This window comes from Miniopterus schreibersii, assembly GCF_964146895.1.
Source record: "Miniopterus schreibersii genome assembly, chromosome: 8".
In the NCBI taxonomy this organism is placed as follows: Eukaryota; Metazoa; Chordata; class Mammalia; order Chiroptera; family Miniopteridae; genus Miniopterus; species Miniopterus schreibersii.
In genome coordinates, this window is record NC_138109.1 from 41,036,976 (window position 1) to 41,063,261 (window position 26,286).

The window sequence follows — 26,286 nt, forward strand, 5'->3', positions numbered from 1 at the left end:
CCACTTGACTGCATACTAACATATCTCCTCAAGCTTAGTGCTAATGTCATACATTTTACTTCTACTTATGATATAACCCCACAAAACATGGTAAGTATTTTTGCTTTAGATAGTCAGTGAATATTTACCCTCTTAAATTTTATTTTTGTGTGTGTGTAGAACCACTTCCATCTGCCATCATTCATTTCCTTTTTGCCTAAAGGACTTTCTTTAGCATGCTTTATAATGCAGGTCTTATGGTGATGAATCCCTTCAGTTTAGGTATATCTGAGAAAAAAAAAGCCTTTATTTCATGTTTACTTTAAAATATATTTAATTGGGTATAGGGTTTTAGGATAGCAATTTTTCTTTCCTTTTAGTACTTCTCTGTTGCTTGACTATCTCTTGCTTCTGTTATTTCTGAGAGCTGACCTGCTTTAACTCATCTTTGTTTCCCTGATACAGTGCATTGCTTTGCCGATTCCCTTTAAGCTGGGTGTCCAGAATAGCTTATTTCCATTCGGATTTTGTGTCCTACATTTTAAGTATATTCGGTGCCTTTACATCTATATTAATATTTAGCTCTTCTTTTTCATACAGGCCAGAAGTGTTGGAAGAATCACCGGCGGTCCCCCCAAAAGGCAGTTTTCAGCTTGTGCGGTGCAACTGCAGTGTTCCTGAGTGTTGTGAATGCCCCGTGTCTGTGCCAGCAGCCAGACTCAACTGCACGCTCTTTATGTATTTAAAAATCACATCCGCTGGAGTGGTATTTCAGTCACCTCTAATGTCGGTCCAACCCATAACTATCAGTAAGTTGTGCATAAGAAAGATCACAGATCCAAACATCCGTCCTACAGACAGGTTAAACATGGCTTCTAAAATTTGTCACTAGCTTATCTCACTTTGACCAACGCTGTAATGATGATACAGGAGGCACTAGGGAGTACTGGGAGCAGCTTCGGGAACGATTTAACAGAGTATTGTTATCTTTGCGATTGTAACCTAAATTCTTTCTTGAAAACAGTTTGATTTCCTTAAATCCTGGATCTGTCTAATGGATATGTGTCGTTTGGTTTTCACTGTTTTATATCTCAGATAACTATTTATGAAAAGAATTAGAAGCTTTTTTTTTTTTTTGCCTGAACTTAAATAACTGTTTCTTAGAGGCTCATGATTTGGGAGCTGGGGAAAACATTGGTAAATGAGACAAAGTTCTTGTCTCATAGAGTTGGGACAAATAATGGTGGGCAGAAGTAAACAAGAAGTAGACAAGGGTTAACTTGCATACAAATATGATCATGAGAAAAAATAAGTATTGCCCCATATTTTGAGAACAAAGATCCCCCAGATTTTTTCCATAGTAATGTGTCTTTATTATTATTAGTATTATTATTATTTTAATTTATGTTTATTGTTGAAAGTTTGATCAGTGACTTATTTAAGTAAGTGTTAACTTAAAGTATTTAACTGACTCGGTTTTGTATAGATTTGGAGCATACCCAACATTTTGGTTATATTATTAGCCATTAAATAGGATCACCTTTTAAGTAGTTGAAAGAAAGGATATGCTAAAAATTCAATTTGACTTCATTCTATGATTAGCACAAAAATTGCTTGACTTAAACGTGTTTTTTTTTTTTTTTCTCTTAAGTGAAGCCGGATCCACCATTAGGTTTGCATATGGAAATCACAGACAGTGGTAATTTAAAGATTTCTTGGCTCAGTTCAACACTGGTACCATTTCAACGTCAATATCAAGTGAAATATTCAGAGAATTCTACAACAAGTGTGAGAGAAGTAAGTATATTTTAATAACTATAGGAACAGCTGAGATGCCACTACAGTGAAGGTGAGAGCCGCCCGAGCCGCATCGGAAGTGCTCGCCGCGTACAAACAGACGTGCCTGCTCCTTGTCGAGCGGAACCGGTTATAGTTAATATGATACCGCTGGCTTTCATTTACGATCAGCATAGGAAATGACCACATGAACAGCATTTCTGCATCTTCTGTAAAATGCTTTTAGAAAAATTATTTGATGTTACTCGGTGCTGCTTATATATGGATCTATGTTATATATTGAGGAGCATGACAAATTCCTCCCAGAATTTAGCGCTAGAGAAAGTCCCGCTTCCACAAAACGTCTGTGTGTATTAGATTCATCTTTCTCCGCTTCCCTTTTTTCTCTCCCCTTCTCCTCTCTTCTCCCTTCCTCTTATTTACACACACACACAGTTAAAGGGCTGCAGGAAGTCCAGCTACACACACTCGAATTCCTTTATAAATTTTTCACCTACGCATCTTCTGATGTTACATTTAATCATTTTTTTGAAAATGCTTAATATACTTGTTTACATGCAGTACAGTACGTGCATTTGCGCCGTGAAGCGCATGAAATCCTTTTTTTCGTTCTTTGAGTAAGTTTTTATGGAGCACCTGCTAGATACCAGGAACGGTTGTGCTTGCGTCAGGATACGTTGGGACAGTGGACTGCAGAGGAGTGTGGGAGTGCTGGTGGGAGATGGTGGGTTAGGATATTAAATGGAGGTAGGGGAAGATCTCATTGAGAGGGTGACATATGAGCCAGGATCTGAAGGACATGGATGTAGATATGTGCGGGAACTGGGTTCCACAGAGAGAAAACAGCCACTCAGAGGTTCCGAGCTGGATGAGAGGCTGGAGGCCAGGAGAGGGAACGAGGGTAAGAGTAACAGTGTGAATCAAAGAAGATACAATCAAAGGGGCTAGTGGTCTAGTTTCATTCTGTTGCATGTGGCTGTCCAGTTTTGCCAACACCGTATAATATTATTAATTAGAAAACCAAATTTGTTCATTGCTGGTGGTGGTTGTGTGCAGAGTTAGGTCTCTTAAATATTTTCCTTCTACTTTGTAAGCTGTATTTTGATTCACTGTAGTTTATCATCAGGCTCAGGTTCTTAAAAGTTATTCATGCTTTCCTTCTGTGACGTTTTCCTCTAGGGAAAAATAGTTCTCTGTTCACCCATGTGCTTTCCAGTTGTCAGCAGTAGCTCGACACTTCCCACCAACACTGGCTATGTATCTCAAGATTTGAAAAGTCAATATTCGTTATCATTCAGTTAAAAATATTTGTTTATTGTCATTGTGATTGTTTTCTTGGACTCACGGGTTACGTAAAATTTGATTAATGTGATCAGTTTTGGTAAAGGGTCCACATTGACTTGATGTTCTGCTGTTTTCAATTAATATTTAACAGGCTGATGAGATTGTCTCAGCCACATCTCTGCTAGTAGACAGTGTGCTTCCTGGGTCTTCGTATGAGGTTCACGTGAGGGGCAAGAGACTGGATGGCCCTGGAATCTGGAGTGACTGGAGCTCCCCTCTCATTTTTACCACACAAGGTAGGTTTTGTAATGGTACCTTCTATTAAAAAAGAAATATGGTTTTGACATTGCCTATGGCATATTATAAGACTCTTAAATTTTGTGGCACTGAATCAGAAAGAGGAACACAATATTAATTTTCTACTTAAATTTTCAAAAAGTTAATTTGTTAATGAAAACTTGTATATAAGCTCTCAGGTTTGTGTGCGTTCATAGCAGTATCTTGTTGAATTACTTTCTTATTCAAAATACACAGTTAATGGGGGTGTCTGGATAAAGAAGGTGAAGGGAAAAGCTAAAGAACATATATGCATATCCCATGGACATGGACAATAGTTTGGTGAAGGCTAAGGAGGGTAGAGGCGGGGGATGGGTGGAGGTGGAGGTGGGCAGAAGAAAAAAATATATGTATATAGTTAATATAAAAGTTCCAAATTTACAAATTCAGAACACTGTTTGTATTGGTGTTTCCTTAACTTACATTTTAAAGAAATTGGAAATGAGGGGGAGAGAGAGAGAAACATTGATGTGAAGAGAGAAACATTGATTGGTTGCCTCCCCTGCAAGCCTGGACTGGGGCTCGAACCCGCAACCTGGGTATGTGCCCTGACCAGAAATCAAACCTGCCTCCTTGCCTTACATTTTGAAAAATCTGATATATTTATTTGATGTAAATTTCAAATATTTAAATTTTATTTGAATGTTACATATTATGCAGTAAAAGTTTTTTCTGCTTCGCATGCTTGATTTTGAGAGTTTTTGTATTTTTAAAGTCATCTCTAACATTCGTGGAAGATCAAGTATCTGAGACTGAGAGTTCTTGGGAGCCCACGTCGCTGCACAGACAGGCAGCGACAGCGCTGCAGGCCCTCAGTGCGCGCGTTTTATTTTTGGCGGCGTGATCCTGAATGCTTTGTGAGTCACGTTTACACAGTCGCTTGCTTGCGTGATGTTTTCTTTCTTCATCTGATTGTCTATTTTCTTCCCTCGTTACAGATGTCATATACTTTCCCCCTAAAATTCTGACAAGTGTTGGCTCTAATGTTTCTTTTCACTGCATCTACAAAAATGAAAACAAGATTGTTCCCTCAGAAAAGATTGTTTGGTGGATGAATTTAGCTGAGAAAATTCCGGAAAGCCAGTATAATGTTGTGGGGGACCGCGTCAGCAAAGTCAGCCTTCCCAACCTGAACGCAACCAGGCCTCGGGGGAAGTTCACCTACGATGCAGTGTACTGCTGCGAGGAGCACGAGTGCCACCACCGCTACGCAGAGTTATATGTGATCGGTAAGCTCACGGGGGTCATCTCTGTTGCGTTCTGCAAGGGAAATGCACTGTATGGACCCTGTGGTAGAGTCCCATTGAAGATGTAAGGAACTTTCATTTTCATTTAAAATTTGTTGGTGTTTTTGCTACATATTAATATTTTTATGTGTTTTAAATAGATGTCAATATCAATATATTGTGTGAGACTGATGGGTACTTAACTAAAATGACTTGCAGATGGTCAACTAATGCAATCCAATCACTCGTGGGGAGTACTTTGCAATTGAGATATCACAGGTATGTATTATTTTTGCTGTTTTTGTTTTTTGTGGGTATGGTGAGAGAAAAATTTCCTGTAGAAGTGTCGCCATCACAGTATTCTTATAGATTTTCTTCTTGAAAGAGGAAGGTAGAATGTACTTAATTAGGAAACAGTAACTGCTATTTTAGCCATTTAAATGCCATATTAAGAGCAAATAGTGGTAGAAGAACTATTTCAAAAAAGAGGAGAAATGCTTTGTATGTTTTGAAGTGGGGTATTGGTAGGAACTCATTTATAAAATATTTTCTTGATTTTCTTCTCTGAGAAGATGAATGATATACTTGACTCTATGGTTCATATATGAATCAAGAATTGCTATCTTAAAATTATATTGCTTTGAACTAGAAAATATTACAACACTGTAATTATGCTGTAATTTACTATTGACTATGTTTTCAGTTTGTTGTAGAATTTAATTTGTACTGACAGTATAAGGTATTTATTTTCCTTTTCATCTCAGGGATGCCCATTACTACTTTTGATCTATACTTTTAAAATCGTATCACTTAGGTATAATATTAGCTTAGCTTTCAAAGTGTTATAGATTCTATCTCTAATTGGGTCATTAGCTCCTTGTTAGAGCAGTGTCATTTAATTTCATTTGCATCCCTACTTTTTGTCTAATGAAATATTTAATAAGGGTTACTGTCTGCTTTCATGGAAATACAAGACTGAGATGTAGCTGGGAATTCAGAAACACCTGTTTAATGAGGACATCTATTTTCAGATGGAGCAAAAACTGTACCTTTTAAACAGCAGAGCAGAATTCTCAAATCTTACTGCTTTCATCAATGTTGCATATTAATTGACTGTTTTCGTATCTTTCAAGGAGCAGCCTTTATTGTTCTGATGTTCCATCTATTCATCCCACATCTGAACCCAAAGATTGCCATTTGCAGAGAGGTGGTTTTTATGAATGTGTGTTTCAGCCAATCTTTCTGTTATCCGGTTACACAATGTGGTTAAGGATCAGTCACTCGCTGGGTTCCCTTGATTCGCCTCCGACATGTATCGTTCCTGATTCTGTGGGTACGTTCAATCGTGTCGGGTCTTCATTTCTGTTAGCAGATTTGGATTTAGGTTGATTCACGGTACTTGTTGTATTTTACCATTTTCTGATCATATTAGATTTACATTTTTTTCTGTTTACAGTGAAATTGAGAAGACAGTCAGCATTAGAAAGTTTTACCATTTTAATTTTATTTTAAATTATTTGTAGCACAATTTTTTAGCAATAGGAATGTTTTCAGCATACTATTTGTTGAATTATATTGGTTACTGGGAATGAAATTTAATAATATTCTAAATAATGCACTAATTGGTATATACCCCCCCCCCCCAATGTACTTCTGGAAACATTTGATGTTTTTAAATATCAAAGTTTAATTTAGATGTTCTATGGATTTTATAATATGAATGGTAACAACCCAAGGCTTTAATTTATGAGGCTGTGTAGGGAGCAGGATTGAAAATAGCTAAAGTCAAATGAAGAAAATAGACAAGAAATGATATCCATCATGAAATTTTAAATACTCTTTTTAAAAGACATTTTGATTTAAAAGGATTAAGAGAGCCCTGGGAAAATTTGATATATCCCTCTGGTGTTATTACTGCAGAATCTTTGAGAAACGACCCATTTATGATTGTGCAGCAGAGGTAAAAGACCATATTTTGGTGCCATATGCTATTTTGTTGGGAAATTATGCCAAAAGCCACTATTTGATTCATTATACTGTCAAATAATAAGGACACATCAGAATTAAAACCTGCATTTTGTTAAACATGAGATAAGCTCATAATGTTTAGATTTCTTTTTCAACATAAAGTCCTAATTAATTTACACACACACACACACACACACACACACACACACACACACACACACGATTTAGTTTGGTTCCATGTTAAATGATTGTACTGTAGACAATGCCTGTTTGGTACTAAATGTACTAAGATAGCAAAGAGCCCTCCTACCTCCCTACCCCACAAACATGCACAGATGTACCTTCACATATAATGTGTAACAAATGCAACATGTATTCAGTTCTGTATCTGACTAACCTTGATGCTACTCTTTCCAGTACTTAAATAAGGAGTTTAAATTGGTCTTATATTGCCTACTTAGTACTAGAAAACAATGAGGAAATTAAACTTTGGGATCCAAATGCCAGCTCTACCTCTTACCAGCATTAGAGACTAGGGCTAGCCACGTGAGGGCTCTTTGACTGTTTTATCACCCAATAAATGTGGACACCTCCTCATACGTCTCAGTGTGAGTATTGTGAGGACCACACAAACTATAGTATTTCAAAGCATCTTTTCTGCAAACTGGATATTTATAGAATATATCCATATGACATCCATGTGGTTCAGTCAGGTACAGTCACAGATTTTAATATCTTCGTGTCTCGTGCACATTCATACTGTACTTGCTGTCCTGAGGAGGAATTATCTTTTTAATACGTGAAAATATGTCACTTTACTGGTTGGTGAGGAATGCCTTCTTGGTATATGAAGAATTGAACAGTCATGAGAAACTGTGTTCTAATGGAAAAGTTCAGGTACGTTTTGGTCATCAACAGTTTCAAGTATTATTGTCGATGAAGTGTGGAGCTTCAGAGGCTCACACTGTTGTGCTTGGGCATTGCGGCTTTTGGTTTCCAAATACATTTATATTCTATATTGTCTTTTTAAATTAAAAAAAAAAATCTTCTTGCCATTCTAGTCACCTGTGCCTCCATTTCCGTCCCCTAAAAGCCTGTTTTCCTTAGATTTTAGAGAATCAGGCCTTCATTCTGCAAGACCACATCTGACCTTGACTCAGATATACTTATTAGTAGATAGTAGGAGAAGAGTCTGAAACTCACACATGTGAAAAAGAATGCAGTGCATGTTTTTTTGCTTTTAATTAAAGCTCTACATGGAACAGAGTTTGCTATTGATGTTTATCATGTGTGCATATGGCATCTTCTGCATGAAGAACCAATGGCTCAGTTTCTAATCCAGTCTTACTATACACAGAATGGCATGGGCAGTGTATCGATTTTTAAAAAAATCAACCTCTCTACTTGCAAAATAATCCCTTATTTATTACATAAGGTTGTAGGGGATCAAATGAGATAAGGAATGTAAAATTTGAAGAAGATATTGATTTATAAATATAAGGTATGGAGATCATACATTATTATAACGGTTTTTAAACATTATTACTGTTACATATATTGTTTTTAAATTTCCAGTGAAACCATTGCCTCCATCCAGTGTGAAAGCAGAAATTACTTCAAAAATTGGATTATTGAAAATATCTTGGAAAAAGCCAATTTTTCCAGAGAATAATCTTCAGTTCCAGATTCGTTATGGTTTAAATGGGAAGGAAGTACAATGGAAGGTAACTAAATGTTATTTATTATAATTTTCAAGAATTTTATTGAATAAAAGTTAATCATTATAAAATTTATTTATTTAGTATAGTCTCTATATTCTTCAGCTATTTTTTGTTACATTGACCTAAGTTTAACCCTTTAAAGGAATAAAATGTCCGCAATCTATCATTTCCAAAAGTGAGCTTTTATAGAACATTGGTTCTGTAAAATGTTCCTTAAAAAAGGCTTGCATGGCTGAATAGACAGGAAACCCTGCATCACTGTATGTTCCGAGTGTAGAGTCGTAAGTTATTATTACATATTAAAGATTGGGAGAGGTCCTGCATGAAAGAAACGTTTGTGACTTCATTTCATCCGATATTTCTCAAACTTATTTTTCCAAGAAAGCCTTTTTCCTCTAACATCTAATTATATTTTTTAGTATACATGTGTTCAGTGGAATGCATTTTGGAAGAAGCTGCTTTTATCAAACAACCAGATCATATCCATAGTTGCAAGTGTGCGTATGATGAGTTGCCATGCCAGTTTTCGGATGGCAGCCTGCAGAGACCTACAAACATCATTAGATCATGGGGATTTGAACTGAAATGAACGTGGCTGTTTACCTGCTTATTGAGGAGACTGACTATCAGAGATTCTCTACAGCAGGCCCCATTAACTGCTAGGTTAAAATTCTTAAAAGCTTTTATAGATAGAGGATTAGTGGACAGGGATGAGTAATAGTAGGGTTAAGAGAGCGGTTGGGCAGTGAGGTTGCAAGTGGACCAGTCCAGATCTGGTTACAAGAAGGAAATAACGAGAGGACTAAGACAGTCTTTAACTTGAAGGTGCTCACGAGCCCAGCCCAGTATGAGTATTTCCAGAGCCAGAAGACACGAAGTGTTCCTTCTTAAATTGGGAATAGTGTTAAGGTTTAAACTAAAATGCATTTCAGGGCCCTTTAGCTACCTCTGTGTTCGTAATGATCAATCTGATGCTTTACGTTCCAGATGCATGAGGTATCTGATGCAAAATCAAAATCCGTCAGCCTCCCGGTGCCAGACCTGTGTGCTGTCTACGCCGCGCAGGTGCGCTGCAGGAGGCTGGATGGACTGGGGTATTGGAGTAATTGGAGCACTCCGGCCTACACAGTTGTCACGGATATAAAAGGTCTGTAGAGATTTCGTAAATGTGCCTTAGCAATGCATAAGTGTTTGTTTCAGATATGACTGAAAAATATTCCTTCTAAGAACACATGTACAACTTGGGCTCCTTGTTGTTTTGCAGTTCCTATCAGAGGACCTGAATTTTGGAGAATAATTAATGAAGACATCACTAAAAAAGAGAGAAATGTCACTTTACTTTGGAAAGTATTTCTGCTTTTTATGTTATTCTTCATTGTTCATAATCCTGTCATTTTAAGGCTCTACAGTCCCACACTTCATTTCTGTTTTGAGAGGTGATCTCAGATAGCTAAGATCCCTAGTGGAGGGCGTACCAGCATGGAGTTAGGAGACTTTAATTTTATTCTCAGCTTAACATATTATAGTTATGTCAGTACTGTGTTGGCAAAGTCACCTGGACTCTTTAGCCTCATCTGTGTGAAAGTAGGGTTGCAGTAAGTGACATCTAGTGTTCCTTCAAGTTCAAGAATTCTATTTATATTTAATCCTAAGCATAGTAAACATGGCCTCCACATCCTCAAGGACATCTAAAACAAGAGATATTCTTTTTGCATGATGACATAAACAATGGATATTTCCATAAACAGTGGATATTCCCCCTAACAATTTTCAAAGTGTTCTCTCTCCCATATGATTTGAATATCACAAGTGAATGCATTTTTTTGGGGGGGGTGTCAGACTTTGGGGGAGAAACAAACATTTAGTCCACAGCAAACATTATTTGTCATTAGGAAATTGCAAATTAAAACAGCAATGAGATGCCATTGTACACTTCTCAGAATAAATTGCTGGCAAGGACGCAAAGTGACAGGAAATTTTATTCCTTGCTGGTGGGAATACAAAATTAAGATAGTTTGGTAGTTTCTTGCAAAGTTAAACATAGTCTTCCTATATGACCCAGGATTGTACTATTAGGTATTTACCCAACTGATTTGAAAATTTGTGTTTGTATAAAAATTTGCACATACATGTTCATAGTAGCTTTACTCATAATCACCCGAAACTGGAAGCAACCAAGATATTCTTCTATAGATGAGTGGATAGACAAACTCTGATGCTTTCATACAGTGGAATGTTATTTAGTGATAAAAAGAAATTGCTATAAAGCCACAAAAAGACATGGATGAGTCTTAAATGCATGTAGCTAAGTGGTAGAAGCCCATCTGAAAGGACTACACAATGATTCCACATACATGACATTCTGGAAAAGGCATAAATATAGAGAAGATAGAAAGATCAGTGGTTTCTAGAAGGTTGAGGAAATGTTTGAATGGGTGAAGCACAAGGGATTTTTTTTTATGGTGGTAAAACTATTCTGTATATTGCCATGGTGGGTACATAGCTTTGAGTACATTTGCAGTTGTCAAAACCTGTAGAACTGTATAGAGAGCAAACCTTAACGTATGCAAATTGAAAATAAATCACTTAGGGGGTTGGAGGATCCTGGGATGAAATCCAGACTGGGGCAAAAGAATCAAGTGTATTACAAGTGTATGTAAAACCTCGCCGAAGGAGGTGCGAGAGAAAGGTGCAGGCCTAAGTAACTGTAAATGAGTGGATTCTTAAAACTAAAGACAAAAGAAATGGCACTGTGCACTGGGTTCTGTTTGATAGAATTATTAATTATCTTGGGCTAACAATCCTTGTACTATTATACATGTTGTCTGGAGTTGAACAGTTAAGGAAATGGATGTGGTGGTGGGACCCAGGTGTCTCACTGTTGGACTGGTGGTAGAGGAGCTAGGGACAGAAGGCAAGAATGGCCCATGTGGTAAGGGATTAGAGTTGGAGATATCAGTATGAGCTCCTGTTTAGCTTAATATGGCTAAGGATGGATTCATTTAGAAGTATTTATGGGTATGCGTAATGCAGGAGTTCGTATACACACATGCATTTTCTTGATTTGTAAGCTGAGAGGGCCTTGAAGTAATGGCACGCCAGTAGGAAGGAGCATACCCAGGTCTGTTTCTAATACCATTTTCCAATAAAAGAAACTAAAGTTCCTTGAAAAATGGCTGGTTTGGGGCTGGGCAGGAAATGTACAACATTAGCCTATTAGCCTATTTGGTATTACTTTGTAGTACCAAAAAGTAAGGAAGTTTATCATTATTTTTAATTGATGGTTACAAAAGTAAATATTTGTATCTGAAAACTGACATAAATTTTTAAAAACAAAAGGAGAAATTTGCATGAGTTTTCAGACATTTCATTCTTGCAGTGGTTACAAGAATCTCACTTGCCATTTATCCAGATTATTTCAAGCCCTGCAGGGATGGATGTATATGTATTCCTGTTTATTTTTTGATATTTCTGACTTGTAGGAATCTCAATGACAAAAGATGGAAGGGAGGGAAGGAAGGAGGGAAAGAGGGAGGGAGTGGGGGGAGGAATTGAGAAGCACTGGTTTAGTCTGTTGTATAGAGTCAAGCTTTCTGTGGATTTACAGAGCATTGGCAGCACTTATTCTTACCTGAAACAGGTGAAGGTGGTGGGAGAAGTAGTGTATTCTGTAGAATGGAGGACTAGATTGGGCTAAATCTGTATTTTACACTGGAATTGTCAGTGACCTGGTATGATTTTTTTAAACTATAGGACTAAAATTCTGGGGTGCCATGCACACTTTCCTGACAGCCTCTGTTACTTGAGGTGGCAGCATATCAGGGGAAGGGAACATGAGTGGCAGCTTTACTGGGATTAATATATGTGATGATTAACAATTTTCAGCTTTCCTGCTTCCTTATAGAACCAGGGTGTTATCCTTTATTTTGGCTTTTTAGATGAGGAAACTCTCAACTCTCTGCCAGTCTTTCTTTTTGGTAGAAAAACTTCCTGTTTGTATTTATACTTCATTTATTTGAATCCTAAGGAAAAAAAAAAATCCAGAAGGAGGAAATTAACTTTCCTATGTTCCATACCCACCTCACTGACACCTTCACCAAACCTGTGGTCAGAGGCAGACCCTTCTCCACCCGCCCTCCCCATCCCTCAGCCTGGAAGTAGGCGGCCCTGCCTCCCACTGGGAAATGTAGAATAAGAATTCCACGAGCTCGGTTGGTATAAAAAGCACTGTACCCTTAAACTAATCAATTTTTATGTTTACTCCAGCCCCTGATGAAAAATGACTCATTGTGCAGTGTGAGAAAATATGTGGTAAAACATCACACTTCCCGCAGTGGAACATGGTCAGAAGAAGTGGGCAATCACACCAAATTCACTTTCCAGTGGACAGAACAAACACACACTGTTACAGTTCTGGCTGTCAATTCAGTTGGTGCCTCTTTTGCAAATTTTAATTTAACATTCTCATGGCCTATGAGCAAAGGTAAGAAAACGTACAGGGTCGTAAACCTGTGCCCTTTGAAGTATTTTATCTTCGCCATCTCCCCCCGTTCTACATGGTCTTCCAAGAAGCCTGTGATTCCCTGAATCCGAACGTCTCTGTTTTACCTTGAGCTCTTCTTTGTCTGAAAAATAACAAACTAGATTGTACTCTGATTATATAATATGGTCCTGGGGTCTCGTGGTAGAACATGGTTGAAATGATGTTATAATAAGTGAGAATGTACTAATAAATCTAATACTTTTGAACCAATGTAGGTTGTAGGTAAATCAATCTCAATCTCTCTCTCTCTCCATATATACAAATACACACACGCACATATGACACACACGCACATATGTGTGTGTGTATATATATGTAAATATGTAAAAACCAGTATATATACATGTGTTGTATGGATTATATATATATGTGATAGTATGAGATATTATATGGATGCAAGTAATTGCTCAGACTTGAAAATTAACCTGTACTTCATTTAATGAGAGTGATGAACCCTCTTTAATGAATTTGGATAGATTTGATTATTCAGAGAATTAAGAACCACTTTCAATAGGGGTTTCTAATCTAGATTGTATATTCAAAGTATACGTTTTTAATGGAAAATTCACATTTTCTGTACTTCTGCCAATCTCCTCCATGAAACCTTTGCTTATTACTTTAATGAGATATGTCCTATTCTTTTCTTAAATCTCAGAGTGCTTTCTACCTTTCTGAAGGTATTTTATATCATGGTTTATATTCTGGTTACTTCTGTACAGATAGAGGAAACTTCTTTTAAGTTCTACGGCCTTTGCACACAGTTTTACTAAAAATATTTTCAATCACTATGCTCTAGAAACATTTATTGAGGGCTGTCTGTACTGTGCCAGGTAGTGGGAATTCCAGCCTGAGGAAAAACTATGATGGTCTCAGCATTCATGGAGTCCAGTAGGTGAAACAGACACTAATGAAATAATCCTACAAGTGAAGCCTATTTACAAATATAAGTGGTCCCAGGAAAGGAATGTAATTGAATAAAAGAAAGAAAATAGGAACCTGACCCAGTATTGAAGGTCAGAGAAGCTTTCTTGAGGAAGTGCCGTGGGCATTGAGCTTCCCTAAAGGGGGGGAGAGCACAGGCTCCTGAGAGGAACAGTCTGAGCAAAAGTCCTTGTGGCACAGGAGAGGACCTGCAGGAAGACCAGCGTGCTCCTCCGGGCAGCAAACCCTCCCAGGCGAAGAGGCAGGCGAGGCGTGGCCCTCGGGGCCTTGGAGGCAGGCTGGAGTTCTGTCTTCATGTGTGGAAATCCACTGGAGGTTTTCAAGTGGGACTCTGAGCGGAGGGTGTTGAAGTGATCAGATCTGTGCTCTGAAAGCGGGAGAGAAGCGTTTGGAGGGAGTTAGAAAGGGTGGCTAATAGGCTTGTGCAGAATTCCAGTGGAGACGCCGTGTGACCATCTTCCAAAATCCCTTTTTTATGTTTTAGGTGGCGCCTTGTTTCTCCTTGATAGCATGTATTCCCACGTCTTTCTGCTTATGTGACTCTTATAATACAAAAATAATTGCCATGTGTTATATTTATTTATGTAAATATCTGCCTTCTCCTCTTTCTCCCCTTTTCCAGTAGGCAACATGTTCTTGAAGGGTATTAGGAAATTTTCATTAATTTTGATTTTTAAAAATAAATTTCTTTCTTTCCCCCTCAGTAAATATCGTGCAGTCACTCAGTGCTTATCCTTTAAACAGCAGTTGTGTGATTCTTTCTTGGATGCTCTCACTTACTGATTACAAGCTGATGTATTTTATTCTTGAGTGGAAGATTCTTAATGAAGACAATGAAATTAAATGGCGCAAGATCCCTTCATCTGTTAAGAGGTATTATATCCATGGTAAGTTTACTATACTTATTAATAAGTTTCTCTTATGGATTAGTATGATACTATGGATTATTAATTCAATTAACAGAGCCAGTTAATTACAAAAAACTTCAAAAATATAGATGGTACTACCATCTTAAAACTGGTAATTTTATCACCTTACCATAAACATTTAATTCTATTTCATTCAACCCTCCTTCATTTAAATATTTTACACAGTTGTCATCGTACCAGGTCATCTACCCCTTTTCTTCTGATTTGTTCCTTTGATATATTACAAACAGGTTTCTGTTTTCTCCCCAATCCCTTTACCCATTATTTTTCATGACCATATTGCATTTTATTCCAAAATCAACTTAAACTGTTACTTATTTGAGAATAGTCTTTATATATATCTATGTATACACACACACACACACACACACACACATATTGATTTCAGAGAGGAAGGGAGAGGGAGAGAGAGAGACAGAAACATCAGTGATGAGAGTCATTGATCGGCTGCCTCCTGCACGCCCCCAACTGGGGATCGAGCCTGCAACCCGGGCATGTGCCCTGACTGGGAATCAGACCGTGATCTCCTGGATCCTAGGTCGATGCTCAACCGCTGAGCCGTGCTGGCTGGGCTTGAGAACAAGTTTTTGTTGCTTCCAACTGTACCTTTATCTTTAAACCACTTTGTAATGGCTTTTGATGTCTGTTGCCAAGTTGTTCTCCCAAATTGTGTACCACCTTATAATTCCACTAGCAAAGAGTGAGAGTGCCATGCTGAAGGTGCGAGGATCTAGTGCTTGGTGACATAGGAAGTGCAGACCCCCAAAAGTAGGCCAGTTGCCGCAGGAAGTGATTACAAAGTTTAAGCGCACAATACAGCATTTCCGACTCTGAGTGAGGTTTAAGTATAGGGAAGCTAAGGATTGCCATGATCTTATTATGTAATATCATCCCATAGACTCATACTTTTATTTTATTTCAAAGATCTAGAATTTAGCATTAGGGTAAATAGAAACTAATTATTGATAGAGAACTGAATTCATTTCATTACCAGTGTTGTCCAGGTTGTTACTCTCTCTGCTTTTCTTTAAACCATGTGGACTTCAGGCTTCAAAGAGATTTATCTCTTGTGAAATAATTTTTGTATATTAATAGTCCTTGATAGATTCATTTGGAGCTTTGCTGTGGAGATGGTTGTCCTCCATAAATCTAGACTCCTGGATATTGCAAGGACATTCCTGGTTACCACCCCTGTCTTTTTAATGTAGGATTTCCCAGGACTTTAGTATTCCAGCTGCCTTGGGTGGGGAAACTAAATTAGCTAAATTCCTATGTAAAGTGAATATTGCTCGCTTTGAAGATAGAGGTGAGGAGGTAGAGCATATTGCCCTGGACAGGGAAATAAAAACTCATATACCTTGAACTTGGACAAAGTGGCTATAATGGGAACATGCCTATGATAACTTGCTATCTCCTGTCTCTGTGTATGATTTTAAAAGTATTATTTATAAAATTATTGTAATTATCAGGATAATTTGGAGTGCTTAGGTTGTTTTTGAAACTCCCGTAATTTTCAGTTTCAATCCATCAATAACAACTAATGTCTGTGTTTGGAAATATAGGAGGGGCACTTAAATTTTTTTTTTTTTTTTTTACATAGATTTCACTCACTTGTATTGATTCAGTAAGAATGACCCTCTAATATGTTTTTCTCCTCAGATCATTTTATCCCTATTGAGAAATATCAATTCAGTCTTTACCCAATATTTATGGAAGGAGTGGGGAAGCCGAAGATAATTAATAGTTTTTTGCAAGGTAAGACTTTTGCTTTTAGCTTCTTTTTATAGAGATGGTGGTTTCGTGTGTAGCAGTAATGTTGCTGTCTGGCTCTTCTCTCCTGATGAAATATGGAAGAGTCCAGAGGCTTATGTGTTGGGGGTGCATGCAGTCAGGGTCTGTGGTTCCAAGGTGGTGGTAAGAAGGGGAATGGTTAGGCATGGTATTGAATTCTTGTATTGGCAAGTAAAATTTTCAGTCTCAAGTTGGGTAAAAAGTTGATGTAAACAAAATAAAGGGAAATACGCAGCTATACAATAAAATACATCTTCATAAAGACTAATTAGAAATATATTAATTTTCTGTACTCTTTTATATAATGTATATAAATGCGCCTTCCCCAAAGAATATGTTAGGGGGCATATACTTGTGAGTCCATAAATTTTAATTAGTCTTCTAAAGGAAATATTTTTTCCTCTGAAAATAAGACTGGAGAGATTGTCATAGACGGGGCCTCTCATATTTCCGATTCATCTTCCCATATTTGGCATATGCCCATTTTATTATTACTTTTTGAATTGTCTTCAAATCCAAGCACACCAATCATGAAGGTTCAAGAGAGAAATATTTTACCTGGTTTTAGAATTAAAATAATTGAAAAAACTCACTTCTGTATTATTGAACAAATATGGATTGAGCACTCTTCTAGGCACTGCGGATTGGACAGGGAACATCATTCTCTGCCCCATGGAGCTTAGCCGCCAGCACTCCAACAGGAGTGGCAGACAAAAAGTCATGTATAATGTCAGATAGAAGGAGTGTCATGAAGCAAAATAAAAGTAAGATGAAAGGACAGACTTAAAATGTGGTGGTGTAGTTAGAATGGCCAAAATTGGTCTTTTTCTTTGGGCAGATGATATTTGAGTAGAGCCCTGCAAATACAAAGGGGAAGAGCATTTCAGCAAAAAGACAGCAAGTACAAAGCAGTGCTTGGTACTGGTGAATGAGCATGCTTGGTGATTCAAGAAACCGCAAAGAAGTCAGTGTGTCTGGAGTGAACAAGCTAGAGGTTGGCTAGTGCTGTAGATTGGCTTCTTTAGAAGCAGATGCGGGGACAGAAAGTCATCATAACAACTTTAAATGGCACTTTAACTCATATAATAGAAAACTGATCAGAGGGAGAGAATTGACAACTAATTCTGAAAAAAGTATTTTGCTAAATTATAATAAGCATAATTCTGAACACAGTAATTATTTTATTAGTGGGATCATAACTATACTTTTATCTCCCTCTTTTTTATTTTTATATTTTAGAGGTAACACAGATTTAGGATGAAATTAGGAAAAAGTCTATTATAATTTTTGATACAGAAAGTAATTTTTTCCTCAGGCTTCTGAATTGTGTGACTTGCATTTCTTTTCAGATGATATTGAAAAACACCAGACTGATGCAGGTCTATATGTAATTGTGCCAATAATTATATCCTCATTAACCTTGCTGCTTGGAGCATTGCTAATATTACATCAAAGGTATGAACCTTCAGCATATTTAAACCTTGATTTAAAATACAAATAAGAAATATTATATCCCAAATATTTTTTTGTACGACTAAGATGGCATAAAAACAAAAGGCCTGTTTTCAGATAGCTAAATCTGTTTTTCTAGCACAACATAAATCTCATGGAAGAAATAAATTTTTCTGGGTAAATACATGCAGGAAATAACAAGCCTATTCTAGGAAATCTTAGGCTGTATGTTGTTGGAGGTGGCAAAATGGCTTTCAGAGTTGTGCAATTTGGGTTGAGGACTTTGAGTGGTGAAAATTTCCCTGGAGCAGTCAGTTCACTTATAATGAGTAAGCACTCTGCTCAAAATCAGCACTGCTGGCTCTAGCCAGTCTGCTTTGGCAAATGGCCTTGACTTTCTCGTGGCCCTATGGGTGCCGTGTGGCTCTGTGCTGAGAGATCTGGACCAATGAGTATTTCACAGAATGAATTTCTGCAGAAACTTTTGTCTTCTGGCAAAAAAAAAGGGAGAATCAATTTTAGAATCAGAATTTACCTTTCAGTCAAGTGAGCTGATGGGGCCGTATCGAGTAGAATTGTTTCTGAAACTCACTTGATGACCATTTTTAATATTTTATTTTTTCTGAGAAAAACCTATGCAGAGTGCCTGGCACACAGTTTTCAATGAGTGTTGGCTATTTTTATTATTAAAAATAATAATATTGTTATTTTTGTTCTAGACTGCTCATTGGTGGAAATCTTCATGTGGTAGCATCTGAAAATGAATCTGACCCTCCTGAGGCATAGCGCTGGGGGATCAATTCCTAGTTGATACATTCATTGTTAGCATTTTTGATAGAAATGTTCTTCTCTGATTCTAATGCCCTGTGATTGTCCTTTGTAGAATGAAGAAGCTGTTTTGGGATGACGTTCCAAACCCCAAGAATTGTTCCTGGGCACAAGGACTGAATTTTCAAAAGGTCCTTTTTTCAATTTTCTTAACCCAAAATATATAAGATTGCATTTTAGATGTCATATGCCTTCTAGAGCTTTAAACATTTTTAAGGTTTAAAAGTTCTTTTTTATTCAATTCATTTTAATATGAGTCTGTTTACTGTACTATATGTTTTCAAGAGTAGCAGGATATAAGGATTTGGAACTGGGGGATACAAAACTCAATAGGTAGTTTTTCATATGGAAGTTAATATATATCTTTTTCTGTGTCGTAGTTCTGTGTAATAAAACTAATGTTAGAACGTTAAGGATCAAATCTGATGGAGAACAGATATTTGGATACACTTTTTTGGTATAAATTGATTGTCCTTAGGCAAAGGGCTAGAATAAGTATTTTTAATACCTATAATTATCTCCATAATTATTTAAATCAATTCAAAAACTATATAAATAATCCTGTCCTTAAACACTGCAATTTGAAAAATGCAATTATAATAAGTAAACTTATACTTATGCAAATAGTTCTTTCCAAGCTCAAGTACTTAATGAAGGAATTAGTTCCTATAATAAAATTATTTGTACCTATATCTATAGTAGAATTTCTCAGAAAGCCCCAGAGGTAAGTGGATATTTTATTAACTCTCAGAATTTCCCTTGAAGAAAGATTGGTGTTCCACCCGTAAAACTGAGAAAATAGGGATTTCGTTTTCATGTCAGAATATCTACATGATGTTCAAACCATAATCATACGGATGTTGTTATGCGCCTCAGTAATGGCATTTTCATCATTCATCACTTAAAAGTCTTCAGTGGTTCCCTTTAGCTCCAAGGTAAAGTGCAGTCCTTATAAGCTAGTAATCAACAGATTCTCTCTACAATCTGTTACCAACTTTTACATCCAATTTTTTCTGTCCCTGGGTCTCAGTCATGCCTTTATTATTTACTTCTACCTCTACACACTCCTCCACACCAACGAAGACCCTGCTCTGGGCCCTTCTTTTTCCAAACTTCCCTTTAACAAGTATCGTTCAGGACATTTTATTGTTTGATTTATTGTGACGAGCGCTCTGAGTTCAAGGGCTGTGTTTTACCCATTACAGATGTTTGCTGGACTCCTCCTGCTATATGCAAGATAGTAAAGTAGGATTTCATTAAAGAGTAGCTAGTAATTTATTCTAATAATGTCCATTCATTTATGTGCAAACCCCTGAGACACATACTCTTACATTCATTAAGATTTTACTTCAGCGCTCAGTGTCTCTGTTTCCTTTCCTGTAAAATAAAGTAAATAGAACTTACCTCATAGGGTTGTTTGGGGATTAAAGAAGATGGTACATACAACATAGTAAAGTTTCAATAAATATTAGTTATTTTGTATGTCATAGAGGAGTGGCTGCTTTGAAAGCAGAATGGAAAGAACTTCTTTATTCTCTCTAAAATAGTTTATTTTAAAATTCATTCATTAATCCATTTAATTTATTCATTCAAAGACCATTTATTGATACTTTGTGCCAGGCCCTGAGACTATAATGCTCAGAAAAACAGAAACTCCTGGTGTGTACAGTCTAGTGGGAAGATAATCACTAATCAACTTACAATGGAAATAATATTATAATTCTAAACTACATGTTGTGAAAGGAGGAAATCCAGTATGCTAAGAGCTTAGTGTGTGGGGTGGGGATGAGCAGATAAAGACAGTAAAACATTCCCCCCCCTCCAGTTTTATTGAGATATAATTGACATACAGTACTGTATAAGTTTAAGGTGTATATCATAATGATTTGACTTACATATATTATAAAATAATTACTTCAATAAATTTAGTTAACATCTGTCATCTCATGTGGACATAAAAAAAAAGAAAAAATATATTTTTTCTTGTGGTGCTTTTAAGATTTATTCTCGTAACAACTTTTATATATATCATACAGCAGTGTTAACCATAATGTTGTACACTGCATCCCTAGTGCTTATTTATCTTATAGGTGGAAGTTTGTGCCTTTGACCACCTTCCTCCAGTTCTGCTTCTCCCCAGCCTCTATAAATCTGATCCTTTTCTTCCTGAGTTTTGTTGTTGTTCTTAGATTCCCCGTATAAGTGAGATCATGCAGTATTTGTGTTTCTCTGTCTAACTTCCTTTACTCCGCACAGTGCCCTCAGGTTCCATCCTTGCTGCCACAAATGGCAGGATTCCCTCCTATTTTAAAGGCTGAATGATAATTTGTTGTATATATGCCACACCTTCTTTATCCGTTCATCTGAGGATGGACGCTTAGGTCGTTTCCACATCTTGGACATTGTAAATAGTGCTGGGAAAGCAACATTTGCACTAATGCCTGGAAGATGAATGGCCATTAACTAGATCTTGTGGTGGACGGGGAGAACCCAGGCAGGGCCGCCTGCATATGCAAAGCCAGGGAAAATAGGCAGAATTCAAAACCTGGAAATAGGCAGAATAGGAGACAGAGGAAGGAGGAGAAAATTCTTAAACGTGAGTGTGGTTTTTTTAATGAGAGTTTTTTGTCAAAAATATCTAAATATCTAAATGAAACTTGAAAAGCTTCACTATATAGGTATATATTAATACCTATATAGGTATATATTAATACAGGGAATAACCATCTTACTGTCTCTTTAAAACAGGGGTGGGGAACCTTTTTTCTGCTAAGGACCATTTGGATATTTATAACATCATTCATGGGCCATACAAAACTATCAACTTAAAAATTAGCTATGAAAAAAGCTCCTAGATTTATTGAATTTCGAGTTCCGCCTGTGGTTGCCTTGGCAGGGCCAGACCAAATGATTCATGGGCCGTATCCAGCCCATGGGCCGGACGTTCCCCACCCCTGGTTTCGGGGTTTATCCGTTTTTTGGGTTTTTTTTGCCTTAAGCTTATTTAATAAGGGATTTCCTGCTTTAAAAGAAGATAAAACACTTTCTCTTCAACATGTTAAGCTCTGAAATCTCCCATATGAACCACATGATAATGGTTCCTAAGTGTTTACCAGGGCGGGGAAATGATTAGGGCCAGCTCAGCAAAATGCAGTTTGAACCTGAGCCAAATGATCTTTCCAGAAAATACCTGACACCAAGGAACGACTCAGTGGATGTAGGTTGGACCAGTGAATGTTGATAGACGACGTGCTACCCCACTGTTTCACATACACTCCCTGAAGGTGATCCTGAGGCCATACAGATCATCTGACAGACATTCATATAATTAGACTGAAATAGCACCAGTTGTTTTCAGGTTCTAATACATTAAAGAACTATGAAGAATTTTTGAAATACCTACAGTGGGTGTGAATGCCCTTATTTGTAAGATGGATTTTTTTAACCTCTGCAAATATTTAATTTCATAATATTATAAGTTATTCTTTAGGCAACACTAGCCCTGAAGATGTTTAGTTTATTACTAGGGCTTAACACAGAGAACACAATTAGGAATAAATCAGTTTTTGGAATATAGCAGGAATATTTGAAGAGTGGAAAGGAATGTAATTTCAAAGATTCTACTAATGATTAAAATCTCCTAGAATTTAGTAACTTTTAAAAATCTCACTGCTTTAATCTCCTAAATAACTAAAATTTACTTTTTAAGGAAAAATAATACAATGTAAATCATGTTATATTACCTAAGAGCACAAGGTAAATTTACTAACTGCTCTATGCTTTTGTATTCACATTATTTTATTTAATTCTCTCATAGGCCTAATTGCATTATATTTTCTGATGATAAAACTGAGGCTCAGGGTGGTTCTGAGCTTGTATTGATCTATCCAGCTGTACATGTAAAAAACTCAGTGCAAACACAGATTCATCTGACTCAAACTGATACTCTTGCCATCAATTCCATATTAGCAATTAATTGCTTAATATACTTAGTGCCACTTAAATATAGTTCAAAGGGTAAATTTCATGTTATGTATATTTTAAAGGAATAAAAAATGGGCAACAAATCTGAATAGACATTTTTCCAAGTGGCCAATAAGCAAATGGAAATATGCTCAACATCAATGGCCTTTAGGTAAAATAAAACCAAAACACAAGATTACCACTTTACATTAGCTAAGGTGGCTATAAGAAAAAAAAAAAGTATTGGTGAGAATGTGGAGAAATTGGAACCTTTACACACTGCCTGTGGGGATGTAAAATAGTGCAGCCCTTTTGTAAAACAGTCTGACAGTTCAATAGATAAGCACTCAATTACCATAGGACCCAACAATTCCACTCCTACATATATATCCAGTAAAAATGAATCATATATACACACACACAGACACTTGTATGTGAATGTTCATAGCAGCATTATTTATCATTTATAATAGCCAAAATATGGAAACAACCCGTGTCCCTCAAATGATGAGTAGATAGGCAAACTGTGGTATATTCAGTTCTAAAATAAAAGAAAACAAAAATTTCAGTGATGGGTCTAGGGAGGTTCATTTTTTCAATTCTATTTTTTAAATACAGTTTATATTCAGCATCATTCTGTATTAGTTTCAGGTGTACAGCATAGTCGTTAGACAATCATATACTTTACAGAGTGATCCCCCTGATATTCCCAGTGCCCTCCTGGCACCATGCATAGTTATTACACCATTATTGAATATATTCCCTGTGCTCTACTTTATAGGGAGGTTCTTTTTCATTTTAACTTGGTCATTATTTAAAGATACTTTCAATCCTGTCTCCAGTCAACTCTAAGAAATTATGTTATTTCTTTGATAATTTATTCTCTTGTTTCTTTGATTCTCTCTTTCTGGAGTCTGCATTCATTGGATTTTGCACTCACTGCATAGATCTATATTTTATTGTCTCTTTTCTGTTCTTTGTGTTTTTGTTTTACATTTGAGACCTTGCCATAACCTATTCTTCCAGTGTTTCTGTTGAACTTTATTTTCTGTTATATTTGTAAATTTCCAAGTATTCTTTTAAAGAATGTTCTGTTCTGGTTTTATGCATGCAATGTTTTATTAAATCTTATTTGAAATACCAATGAAAGGAACGTTGTTTGTTTTCAAAATTCTCTTTTCTTCTATTTTCTGAATTCTCTGTTTTTACTAGAATCATGTTTTCCCCTTGTTTTTTTCTTGGCCTTCCTTTTGCTTTATCTCAGACTTTCCCCAAATACCTAGCAGTAATCTTTTGTTTTCCTTTCACGTTTAAGGATGAAGCGGTAGGCGGCTGCCTGGGAGCCGAGACATAGAGACAGGGACTGTTGTCCCGGTGGGTGGACGGGAGGAGAGATCCCCAGGGCTGCTTGGTTTCCCCCAGATAGCTCCTTAGTTACTTTTTAGAACACAACCCCAGGTTGGGGTGGAGGGTAGTCCTGACGCCAGGGCCCTTCGGGGGCAGCAGCGGAGCGCAGAGCCCACTCCCTGCAGCTTCCGGGGCCGCCCCGCTCTCCCTCCCCTGTCCCCGCCGCTTCCTCGCCGCTGTCCCCTCTGTTCAGCAGGGCGACCGGCTTCCCCCCAGCGACCGCCGCTCTGCAGGTGCCCCGGCCTGCAGCTTCCTCTGCTCATCCTCTTTGGTCTACACTCATTCAGTCATTTTCCATTTTTAAAAAATGAATTCAAGCCTGGCCAGTGTTGCTCAGTGGGTGAGTGTGGCCATATGAACCAGGAGGTCAGGGTTCGACCCCGTCAGGGCACATCCCGGGCTGCCGGCTCGATCTCTGGTGGGGGCCGTGCAGGAGGCTGCTGATCCATGACTCTCTCATGGATGTTTCTGTCTCCCTCTCCCTCTCCTTTCCTCTCTCTGAAATCAATAAAACATGAATTCAAAATCTCATTCTCCCTTCTTAGCCTTTTCAGATTATCTTTTTTTGTTGTAGGTTTGTATTTGATTTACTCATGTATTTTCATTCCAACCGAGTCTCTACAAAGATGAGAGAGGAACATATATGCTCAGTCTTCCATCTTGAATGAGATTACTTCTTTCTTAATACTTTAAAAATCAGAATCTTAAGCCCTGGCCAGTGTGACTCAGAGTGTCATCCCATGCATGGTAGGTCGCTGGTTCAATTCCTGATCAGGGCACACGCCCAGGTTGTGGGCTTGATCCCTGGTAAGGAGTGCCTGTGGGAGACAGCTGATCAAGGTTTCTCTCTCACATTGATGGTTTTCTTTCTCTCTAAAAATCTTTAAAAACATATTTTTAAAAATCAGTCTTCAAACACAATGCAATATACAGATTATGTATTATAGAATTGTATCTTTGAAACCTATATAATTTTATTAACCAATGTCATCACAATAAATTCAATATATAATTTTAAAAAATCAGAATATTAGAGAAAGGTCGAATTTATATTGTAGGAAAATGTAGTCACTCAGTAGCCTTGCTTTTCTTCTAATTCAAATTTCACAGTGGTTAAAAGACTTTAACCATTTTTTGCCCTTTTCTTTAGCATTTTTGCCTAATCTGTGATTTTATTTCTCTAATTCCAAATCACCTGTATTTTTAAATCTAACTTCGCTCATTTGTTGTCTACATTTATGTCAAATTTCTTAAGAGTGTACTCTACTTAACAATCTTTAGGAGTGTTAAAGCTAAAACAAAATGAATTTCTCCTTGTGGTTTGGAGACTATTTTAGATTCCTTAGCCTGCTCCAGGCCTCCAGAGAAGCTCAGCCACCCGTGGACGAGCACCGTCCTCACAGACCTGAGGCAGGCATCCTGACACTGATAGCACGGCCTTTCACAAGTGTGGGAGAGCTGGTGCAGTTTTAAGTTAGAAGTTCTGTTTAGAAGTACACATGACTGGGCTTAGTAGTGTATATGCCAGTTCCCTAAAATACGACTTCAGTTTGGTTGAGTTTCTTGTTCTTAATATTTGTGCATGTGCCCTTGGGTTATAAGGATCTCGAAGAGAGTATGAATTAATCAGCTCAAGTCTGTCCCAGCAAGTAAAAAAAGCAAAACCAAGAACATGATCTCCTGACTGTTTGTGTTTGGGATATCATTTCATCTTCCACTGTGCTGTAGAAAGATTGTTGGACTGGAAAACACTAACTTAGGGACCTCGCTCTGCTCTAATTAGCTGTGTAACTTCAAGCCTCAGTTGTTTTGTGTCAGAAAGGAGAGAGACGTGAACTAGATGATTTCTTTCTCTTTGGGGGAGGGGAATAGTTGTATATAGTTTTACATGTAGTTGGATAGTTGTATATAGCTACTGTATATTAAGTTGAATAGCTGTATATATAGTTGAATAGATGTATATAGTTGTATATAGAGTCAGATAGTTGTATATAACTTTATATATGGTTGAATAGTTGTACATAGCTGTACATGTGATTGAATAGTCCATGTAGTTATATAATAGTTGAATAGTTGTACATAGCTGCTGTATATTTAGTTGAATAGATGTATGTAGCTGC

At 37.2% G+C, this 26,286-nt stretch overlaps 1 protein-coding gene across 4 annotated transcripts in view; it reads left to right on the top strand.

The window, feature by feature from the left end:
- The window catches only part of LEPR (leptin receptor), a 65,842-nt gene that overhangs the window by 33,962 nt on the left and 5,594 nt on the right, over positions 1-26,286 (top strand). For all 4 annotated transcript variants that reach the window (XM_081145571.1, XM_081145568.1, XM_081145569.1 and 1 more), the window contains 14 exons: positions 580-788; positions 1,631-1,776; positions 3,212-3,356; positions 4,335-4,625; positions 4,784-4,901; positions 5,756-5,955; positions 8,166-8,314; positions 9,299-9,458; positions 9,576-9,658; positions 12,578-12,794; positions 14,501-14,683; positions 16,385-16,480; positions 17,866-17,971; positions 18,852-18,927. In XM_081145571.1, coding sequence (XP_081001697.1) covers positions 580-788; positions 1,631-1,776; positions 3,212-3,356; positions 4,335-4,625; positions 4,784-4,901; positions 5,756-5,955; positions 8,166-8,314; positions 9,299-9,458; positions 9,576-9,658; positions 12,578-12,794; positions 14,501-14,683; positions 16,385-16,480; positions 17,866-17,971; positions 18,852-18,927 — 2,179 coding nt within the window. The remainder of the gene's footprint in view (positions 1-579; positions 789-1,630; positions 1,777-3,211; positions 3,357-4,334; positions 4,626-4,783; positions 4,902-5,755; positions 5,956-8,165; positions 8,315-9,298; positions 9,459-9,575; positions 9,659-12,577; positions 12,795-14,500; positions 14,684-16,384; positions 16,481-17,865; positions 17,972-18,851; positions 18,928-26,286) is intronic.